This window comes from Odocoileus virginianus, chromosome 18, assembly GCF_023699985.2.
Source record: "Odocoileus virginianus isolate 20LAN1187 ecotype Illinois chromosome 18, Ovbor_1.2, whole genome shotgun sequence".
Lineage (NCBI taxonomy): Eukaryota > Metazoa > Chordata > Mammalia > Artiodactyla > Cervidae > Odocoileus > Odocoileus virginianus.
This window is the reverse complement of record NC_069691.1, coordinates 25,006,777-25,017,567: the sequence shown is the minus strand read 5'-3', so window position 1 is coordinate 25,017,567 and position 10,791 is coordinate 25,006,777. Positions and strand designations below refer to the sequence as shown.

At 36.2% G+C, this 10,791-nt stretch overlaps 1 protein-coding gene across 39 annotated transcripts in view; it reads left to right on the top strand.

The window, feature by feature from the left end:
- The window catches only part of PTPRD (protein tyrosine phosphatase receptor type D), a 2,322,816-nt gene that overhangs the window by 2,110,754 nt on the left and 201,271 nt on the right, over nt 1–10,791 (top strand). For all 39 annotated transcript variants that reach the window (XM_070480470.1, XM_070480471.1, XM_070480507.1 and 36 more), the window contains one exon: nt 2,057–2,638. In XM_070480470.1, coding sequence (XP_070336571.1) covers nt 2,057–2,638 — 582 coding nt within the window. The remainder of the gene's footprint in view (nt 1–2,056; nt 2,639–10,791) is intronic.

Here is a 10,791-nt window from a genome sequence, read left to right as displayed (position 1 = left end):
GAAAACTTTCCTAAAATGAGTCAGTATGAGAGTAACTTTAGATTCCTGCAGATGTCAGGAACTATTGCAAAATGAACACAAATTATCTTCCCCTTCTAGAAATTGTGACCCCCCCCCAAAAAAAAATGGACCACACATATTGTAATCAGTGTCATACCTTTGACCAAATATACATACTTACTATATACCATATAAAATCAATAATGTGACATAAGAACAAGGTACACACTGTTTTCAATATTTCATCATTTAAAATATTAATAGTAATGTTTCATTACATATAATTACTGTACTAAGCATACTATTATAGGCACAAAACCTGTACTGTATAATCAGCGTCACTTCGTGTAACTGAGAGTATCTGTTAAATATCAGTAAACACACACCTTTAATTAGCAATATTTTTACTTGCCTCAAGAATATAGAAAAGCATCTAGGGAAAATTCAGATTATCCGCTTTCATGCAAAATGCCAGACGAGAATATTTAAACAAATGTCTTTTTATTATTATTTTCCATAAAATCCCTTGGCCAAATATTATCATTCCATGGTTCTTAGAGTCGTATGCAAATATTGAATCACCTTTCCCATACTAACCATGTCAGCTTTAAATATTTGAAGATTTACTAAAGACCTTCAAGAATGCAAAAGCAGGAGTCACATTAAACTAATATCTTGTTCAATTTCTTATCTTTGTTTTCCTGACTCTCGCTACTTCCTATCCCCTCCTCCTCCAACATAAATAATAAAACATGAGGGTGAAACTTGATGGCAAAAAGTGAATCGAAACTAAAAGCACCTTAAAAAGAGAAAGGACTCGTTTATTCAGGTAGTCATTTTACAATGCTTGTTAAAAACCTACTCAGGCCTGGACAATGTTCTAGGTATTGTTGGTGTAACAGTGATTAACTCCAAGCTTGTTATTCTTGAAGAGTTACCATTGTAAGGAGTGTTGTGTTTTCTTTAAGTTGAAAAGGAAAGAAGAGTACTAAAGAACTGTTTATAGGAGTGTTACTTTCTGAGTTTTCTCCAAAAAATCAGCTTGTGAAATTCTCCTGTCTTCCCTAATACCACTGCCTTTCTGAATCACTGTCCAGGTGAGGTGCTTGACTATGAGGCCACCAGCATAGATGGCTTTTATTCTTAGTAGCACTTTGAGTTATGCTTTTCTTCTTAAAAAAAGGACAATATTTCTAAAATATGGATTTAATTGAAATGTTTTTCATGTAGCTGTAATATGATATTACTGATATTGGATATAGAATACATATTGTGACAATAAAATATTTTAAAAAGAGACTTGTGGATAGGCTTTAATTTAGTTCCTTCAACATATTTTGAATATTAAGTAAAAAAAGCGTGAATTTGAAATTGATTAATTTGAAATTATTATTCTTTGTTACCTTAAAATTATTGGTTAGATAATTTATTTAAAAAATTATAATACTGTTGTCTATGTCATACATCTTGAAAACAAAATGAATACTTTTATAGCAATTGAATACCATTTCATTATATTTAAAATTTTGCTCTTTTCAATGTTTATTAGTATTTAGTTGTATCATTTTTTTGAGGCAAGAGTCTCATTAAGCTTTTGGTTATAATAATTGTAATAATTGGAACCACTGTTTTCTCAAGGTGCCAGATACATTCTAAGAGCATTACTGGATTAGCTCATTAATCTTCACCACAAACTCATGAAATACGGTTACTCAACTGTACAATTCCAGTAATACATTTTTTCCTATTTTTCACATGAGAAAGCTAAAGCAAACTGGAATTAAGCAATGTATCCAGAATCTCATAGATAATAAGTGGTGAATTTCGTTATCAGCCCCAAAATGCAATGCTATATAGTACACTGCTAGTCATCTGGGGTTTGTCACCTACGCATGTCTTACTGTACATCCTGACCACTTAGAAAACTCTACTTTGCTATGATTTCACCTAATTAAATCTTTGCTGGATACATATCCCATCATTCTAACACCAGAGTTATGGATCTTGTGCTATCTTAAAGATGATGGGTGTTCATGGCCTTTCTCTCTCCCTCAAGCCTTACCCAAACCTCCAGGAACTCCCGTCGTGACTGAGAGTACAGCTACAAGCATCACCCTGACGTGGGACTCCGGGAACCCTGAGCCCGTCTCTTACTACATCATTCAGCATAAACCCAAAAATTCGGAGGAACCTTACAAAGAAATTGATGGAGTGGCGACGACACGCTACAGTGTCGCCGGGCTAAGCCCCTACTCGGATTATGAGTTCAGGGTGGTTGCTGTCAATAACATTGGGCGGGGGCCTCCCAGTGAGCCTGTGCTGACGCAGACCTCGGAGCAAGCCCCGTCCAGCGCCCCGCGGGACGTCCAGGCGCGGATGTTGAGTTCCACCACCATTCTGGTTCAGTGGAAGGAGCCCGAAGAACCAAATGGACAGATTCAGGGATACAGAGTTTATTATACAATGGATCCCACCCAGCATGTCAACAACTGGATGAAACACAATGTAGCTGACAGCCAGATCACTACTATAGGCAACTTAGTGCCGCAGAAAACGTATTCTGTCAAAGTCCTGGCTTTTACCTCAATTGGAGATGGTCCTCTTTCAAGTGACATTCAAGTCATTACTCAGACAGGAGGTAGGTCTGGTTCTGAATGGGGAGTAGGGTGGAGGAGATGGTGCTAAGAAATGGCAGGGGCAAAAACAAAGAATAAAGATAGTGGACGTTTTAGTTTTTGAGATTTGGAGTTTCTAAGTAAGGAATTCAGGCATGTGAAAAGGAACAGGCATGGATACTGAAAGACTATAAATAATACAGTCCTTTAAAAAGAGGATGTATTTAACATCTTTTTTTTAATTGAAATATGGTTGCTCTACAATATTACATAGGATTCAAGTGTACCATAATTTTTAAAGGTAATGCTCCATTTATGGTTATTATAAAATAGTGGCTAAATATTCCCCATGTTGTGCAATGTATCTTTATAGCTTATACTTAATAGTCTGTAACTCTTACTCTTCTACCCCTATATGTAGCATCCTTTCTTTTTGTATCCAAATGACTTGAAGACTTTCTACAGGAGATGGATGAATGCATCCACCATGCAGCATTTAGAGAACAGAAGAACCGTGCCTCTTTATATTAGCAACTCTGATAGAACAGTACCAAAATTTAGCTTTGTTGATTTTTGCTATGGTCTCCTTTGTTTCTTTTGCATTTATTTCTGCCTTAGTTTTTAACGTTTCTTTCCTTCTGCTAACCCTGGGGTTCTTCATTTCTTCCTTCTCTAGTTGCTTTAGGTGTAAAGTTAGGTTATTTATTTGACTTTTTTCTTGTTTCTTGAGGTAAACCTGTATTGCTATGAACCTTCCCCTTAGCACTGCTTTTACAGTGTCCCATAGGTTTGGGTTGTTGTGTTTTCATTTTCATTCATTTCTATGCATATTTTGATTTCTTTTTTGATTTCTTCTATGATTTGTTGGTTATCCAGAAGCGTGTTATTTAACCTCCATATGTTGGAATTTTTAATAGTTTTTCTCCTGTAATTGAGATCTAATCTTATGCATTGTGGTCAGAAAAGATGACTGGAATGATTTCAATTTTTTGACTTTACCAAGGCTTGATTTATGTGATCTATTCTGGAGAAGGTTCCGTGTGCACTTGAGAAAAAGGTGAAATTGATTGTTTTGGGGTGAAATGTCCTATAGATATCAATTAGGTCTAGCTGGACCATTGTGTTACTTAAAGTTTGTGTTTCCTTGTTAATTTTCTGTTTAGTTGATCTATCCATAGGTGTGAGTGGGGTATTAAAGTCTCCCACTATTATTGTGTTACTGTTAATTTCCCCTTTCATTCTTGTTAGCATTTGCCTTACATATTGTGGTGCTCCTATGTTGGGTGCATATATATATTTATAATTGTTATATCTTCTTCTTGGATTGATCCTTTGATTTAATCTGTGGAGGAGTGGATAATTCAAGATAAAGTTAAAACTAAAACCATTTGTCAGGAGGCCTTGGATATTTAAATGGCTTATATTTGCCAGGAAACAGCTTGCTTAAAAATTAACATTCTGTTAATGTTTTTCATTTTTTTTTTTCTTTTGTGTGGGCTCACAGGTAAAGACAGTTACCAATATCTGAGATCAAACTTTGGGGCCTTATTCACCCATTTTACTGGATGTTAGAGCAGACACCAATGATTTTATGAAGAAAAACTTGTTCCTTCTAGTAGTTTTATTTTTATAAGAGGATCTCAGATTTCTGTGGTCTTAGATTCGAATTGATCAGTTCGTCATGGGATGAGTTTTGCCTGGGACATCCCAAGGGCAGAGGAGCCTGGTGGGCTACAGTCCCAATGGTTGGACCTGACTGAGCATGCACACACATACACGGGAATAAACCACAGTGGGTTTCTTTTTAAGTTTGTTCTTAAATATCTGAGAGCTGTTCATGTGGCTGTTGATTGTGTTGGAGTCTCTTAAACTTGTATTGGGGCTTCCTGGTGGCTCAGATGGTAAAGAATCTGCCTGCAGTGCGGGAGATCCGGGTTCGATCCCTGGGTCAGGAAGATCTCCTGGAGAAGGAAATGGCAACCCACTCCAGTATTCTTGCCTGGAGAATCCCATGGACGGAGGAGCCTGGTGGGCTACAGTCTATGGGATCGCAAAGAGTTGGACACGACTGAGTGACTGATGCTTTCAAACGTGCATTAATCTGTGATTGTCTTGGCAGCATGCCATTGGTTTGTTCTGAGAATCCACATACGAACCATATAATTGAAGATCGTGTCTATAATCTGTAGTCATAGCCCATGGGTTATCCTGAGAATGAATTAATACATTTTCTCAGCTGTCAAAACTTGATAAACTTATGTTTAACCATTGACTTGTTTTTATGCTGTGGACTTTCTGAATCTTGTGGCTAACGTTCACCTTGGCTACTAGAAATCTAGTATGTTTATAGTTCTCCTACCTTTACTTTCATACTGTTATTTGGTTCTTATTGGTTTGTTCATGGATTTATCACTTAAATATCAAAAAGATAACTGCAGAAGTGTTTTATCATAATTATACTAAAAATCATCCATGTATCTTCTTGATTTGGCTTTTTCTGTGTTCACAGGTCTTCTGTGTTTGTTATGTTAGTATGCATGAAACTATTATAGAGTAAGTTTTTCTAAGTTTCTCATTGAAAAATGTAGAAATCAGTGAATCTTATTCTTTTTCTTGACTGAAAATAGTCAACTGTTGGGATTACTTTTTATTATACTATTCTGGCAGCTAAATAACCATTAAAGATATAAGAAAGTATATAGAAAAGAGTATATACCTATACTCCAGTTCTAGATTTTTAGAATTTTCAGCTTTTATACTGTAAGAAACTCTGATCTTAGAGTAGTGGAACCAAGGTTTGAATCCATAAGTTCTGTTTTTAGCTCTATAACCTTTGACAAGTTATATCATCTCTCTGAACCTCAGTTTTCTCATCTAAAGTAATAACCCCCTTATAGAGTTTAGGGGTAGTAGTTTTTGTTATTTTTTCTTAATTTTCCTAAGGCTGCTATACAAAATGCCACTTCCTGGGTGGCTGAAACAACAAAATTGGATCATCTTTTGTTGTAGTGACTAGAAGTTTGAGAACCAAGTGTCAGCAGGCTTGGTTCCCTCTGAGAGCTGTGAGGGAGGCCCTGGGCTCATTCCTAGCTTTTGGTGGTTTGCTGGTAATCTTGGCTGTTCCTCAGCTTTAGAAGCATCACTGTGATTTCTGCCTACATTGTTCATGGCCTTCTCCCCAGGTGCATGTTTCTCTGTCCAAATTTCCCTTTTTGTTAAGGCATCCATCATAATGGATTAGGGCCCAACCTAATGATGCCATCTAACCCTGGTAATGACTAATTACATCTAATATACTGACTAATTATATCTGCAGTAATTTTATTTCCAAATAAGGTCACTTAATAAGGTTCTTGGTATTAGGAATTCAACATATGAATTTTTGTGGGAGACTCTTCAACCAGTAACAAGACTATCAATTAGATAATGGACAGAAATATTTTATAACTTCAGTTGTATATAATCATCATCATCATCATAACTAGCATGCTGGGCAGTCTGCTTCTGGGTGTATTAATTCTTCCTACTCATTTAGATAGATGTGGAATTATCTCAAGTAAATTGAGGATCAGTAAAGGTAAAAAGATTCAGTAACTTCCTTTGGGTCATATGTTACTAACTGGACACTCTAGATTCTTTTAAGCACCATTATCTTTTCTGTTACTTTTCAAAATTTTTATTTGGTCTTGGGGTATAGCTGATTGAGAAACAATGTTGTGATAGATTTAGGTGAGTGGTGAAGGAACTCAGCGTACCTACACATGTATCCATTCTCCCCCAAACTCCCCTCCCATCCAGGCTGCCACATATCATGGAGCAGTTTCATGTGCTATGCAGTGTGTGCTTGTCAGTTATCCATTTCAAATACAGCAGTGTGTCCATGTCCATCCCAAACTCCCTAAGTGTCCCTGCCCCGCTTCCTTACCCCTGTCAGCCGTAGGCTTGTGCTCCAACTCTGTGAGTCTATTTCTGTTCTGTCAATTCATTTTCATTCATTCTTTTTAGGTTCCATGTATAAGGGGTGTCTTAGGATATTTCTCCTTCTCTGTCTCACTTACTTCTCGTAGTAGGACCTTCTCTAGGTTCATGCATGTTGCTATACATGGAATTATTTCATTCTTTTTATTGACTGGTTATATTCCATTGTATATATGTACCATGTCTCTCTATCCATTCTTCTGTCAATGGACTTGAGGTTGCTTCCATGTCTTGGATATTGGATATTGTAAATAGTGCTGCAATGAACACTGGTGTATATGTATCTGTTTGGATCTTGTTTTTCTCCAGATACAGGCCCAGGAGTGGGATTGCAGGGTCATATGGCAGCTCTCTTTTTAATTTTTTAAGATAACTCCATACCGTTGCTGTACCAATGTATATTCTACCAACAGTGTGGAAGGGTTCCCTTTTCTCCACACCTTCTCCCGGCATTTATTGTTTGCAGATTTTTTCATGGTAGCCATTCTGGCTGCTATGAGGTGATATCTCATTGTGGTTCTGGCTTGCATTTCTCTAATAATTAGCAACATAGAACACCTTCTCATGTGCCTGTTGGCCATCTGTATTCTTCTTTGAAGAAATGTTTATTTCGGTCTTCTGCCCATTTTGAGTGGGTTGTTTTGATACTGTTAAGCGTCATGAACTATTTGTCAATTTTAGAGACTAGTTCCTTATTCCTTATCCTAATACCAACTGGTGGGTTGTCTTTTTGTTTTCTTTTTTGTTTCCTTTGCTGAAGCACTGTTGTCTTTTAAATTAATAATTTACAAATGTCTTATTTTTTTGGTTCCTACTAGGTTTTTGAACAGAGGCAGGAAATACAGGGTTTCAAATATTGTATCCACAAATTAAGTATGATTTACTTCTGAAATACTTGCAGTAGCTATTCGATTATCCCAGTACAGAGGTACACTAAACAATTTGGATAGGGAAAAAATATATTTATCTAAAAGAAGTAGAAGGAATACCTTTTTAATAAAAGGTTATTATACTTGATCACTAAATCTGGTTCTTAATTTTCTAACAACAAATTTTAGCGTGAATATCAAAGTGTTTCATTTTTCTTATGACAGGAAGATTTAGCTAAGAAACCAAATAGTTTCTGAAACTAAATTCAACCAAAACATAAGAATCTTTGAGAATCATGAGTATCCTTATCTTAAGAACATGGAATGGCAGACAGTAATACTTTCAGTCACAATTTAATGAAAATATAGAACTGATGTTTCAATAGACCATATTTTGATTTTCTGTATTACCAGGGGACATAATGTAACATAAATCATTACTGAGTGAAGGTAATATTGTGACAGGAGCAATTGAGTTAATGTGATCCAGGGACTCTGTACCTTAAAAAAAATCTAGGTGAATAGGTCACCGATGCATTAGAGTAGCTGTTATCAATTTCTGTTTAACTTTTTTTTTTTTTACATTAAGGTATTTCCAAGAACCTTCCATAATAGTTGTAATTTTAATACCCATTGATTGAGAAGATATATAATGACATGATGCCTTGTGCCTGCCAAGATCAATAGGCTAAGAAAACCTTCCAAAATGGCACAATGATTTGATCTGTTCTCCAGACTTAATTAACAAAGGCCATTTGATTTTAGTGGACACCTGCCAAATACAATGATGTTAGCTCTGATATAATTAATGCTGAGATGCTCTTGATTAGCTAAGTCATAGAACCACTGCTCAGCAAAACATAAAACCATTATAAAATAATATTTTAGTTAGGTTATATAAAATTTAAGTTTATGATTATTCTCACTAATATTTTGTCTTTTCTGAACCTACAAAAATTAATGGGTCAGTAATATATCTATATGAACTTCTCAAATATATTTTAATTTTATATCCAGAGAGATTTATTTTATGTCTACTTAATCTGAAAGGTACATTCATTATGTTACCTATAATTGCCTGACAGTAATATTCTTGTTTTTGTTTAAAATCAGACTCTGCAGAAACAGTATTTAGAAATAAAGTGAGCTTAAGAGGGACATTATTACTTTTGATTTTTTCTAAGATTACTGTCATACATATTGATATACATGGAGTTGATGTAAATTCGTAACTTCTAGTAATATAGACAATCAAAATATCTATTGTTGTTGTTCAATCACTTAGTCGTGTCCGATTCTTTGCAACCCTATGGACTGCAGCACACCAGACTTCCCTGTTCTTCACCATCTCCCAGAGCTTGCTCAAACTCATGTCCATTGAGTTGGTGATGCCATCCCACCATCTCATCCTCTGTCATCCCCATCTCCTCGTGCCTTCAGTCTTGCCCAGCATCAGGGTCTTTTATAATGAGTCAGCTCTTTGTATCAGGTGGCCAAACTGTTGGAGCTTGAACTTCAGCATCAGCCTTTCCAATAAATATTCTGGGTTGATTTCCTTAAGGATTGACTGGTGTGACCTCCTTTTAGTCCACGGGACTTTCAAGAGTCTTCTCTAACACCACAGGTCAAAAGCATCAATTATTCCATGCTCAACCTTCTTTATGGCCAGCTCTCACATCTATACATGACTGCTGTCAAAACCATAGCTTTGACTGTAACTACACGGACCTTTGTCGGCAAAGTAATGTCTCTGCTTTTTAATAAGCTGTCCAGGTTTATCATAGCTTTTCTCCCAAGGAGCAAGCATATTTTAATTACATGGCTCTAGTCACAGTCTACAGTGATTTTCGAGCCCAAGAAAATAAAATCTGTCACTGTTTCCATTGTTTCCCCCTCTATTTGTGATCCCATGAAGTGATGGGACCAAATGCCATTATCTTAGTTTTTTGAATGTTGAGTTTTAAGACCGCTTTTTCACTCTCCTCTTTCACTTTCATCAAGAGGCTCTTTAGTTCCTCTTTGCTTTCTGCCATCAGGGTGGTGTCATTGCAAATCTGAGGTAGTTGATATGTCTCCCAGAAATCTTGATTCCAGCTTGTGCTTCATCCAGCCCAGCATTTTGCATGATGTACTCTGCATAGAAGTTAAATAAGCAGGGTGACAATATACAGCCTTGACGTACTCCTTTCCCAATTTGGAACCAGTTCCTTGTTCCATGTCTGGTTCTAACTGTTGCTTTTTGGCCTGTATACAAGTTTCTCAGGAGGCAGTTAAAGTATTAAGTAATCTGGTATTCCCATCTCTTTAAGAATTTTCCACAGTTTGTTTCGATTCACAAAGTCAAAGGCTTTAGTGTTTCAATGAAGAAGTGTTTTTTTTTTCCTCTAATTCTGTTGCTTTTTCTATGATTCAACGTATGTTGGCAATTTGACCTCTGTTTTCTCTGCCTTTCTAAATCCATCTTGAACATCTGGAAGTTCTCGATTCACGTACTGTTGAAGTCTTGCTTAGAAGATTTTGAGCATTAGTTTGCTAGCCTGTGAAATGAGTGCAATAGTGTGGTAGTTTGAACATTCTTTGGCATTGTCTTTCTTTGGGATTGGAATGAAAACTGACCTTTTCCAGTCCTGTGGCCACTGCTGAGTCTTCCAGGTTTGCTCGCATTTTAAGTACAGCACTTTCACAGCATCATCTTTTAGGATTTGAAATAGCTCAGCTGGAATCCCATCACCACCACTTGCTTTGTTTGTAGTGATGCTTCCTATGACCCACTTGACTTTACACTCCAGGATGTCTGACTCTAGGTATATGATCACATCATCATGGTTATCCAGGTCATTAAGATCTTTTTTGTTTAGTTTTTCTGTGAATTCTTGCCACCTCCTCTTAATAGCTCCTTCTTCTGTTAAAACCATACCGTTTTCTTTCCTTTATTGTGCTCATTTTTCATGAAATGTTCCCTTGGTATCTCTAATTTTCTTGCAGAGTTCTCTTGTCTTTTTCAATTCTATTGTTTTCCTGTCTTTGCATTGTTCACTTAGGAAGGCTTCTTACCTCTCCTTGCTCTTCTTTCGAATTCTGAATTCAGATGGGCATATCTTTCTTTTTCTCATTTGCCTTTTGCTTCTCTTCTTTTCTCAGCTATTTGTAAGTTCCTCAGAGAACCTTTGCCTTTTTGTGTATCTTTTTCTTGGGTATCTATTTATAGTCAGTAATATAGTCCCTTAATTAAGAATATTAGTGCAGATGAAACTATCACATAATCTTTAAATGATTTTAAATATTAAAAAGTTTTGGTTAAAATGATTATTTTCTAAATGTATGGATTA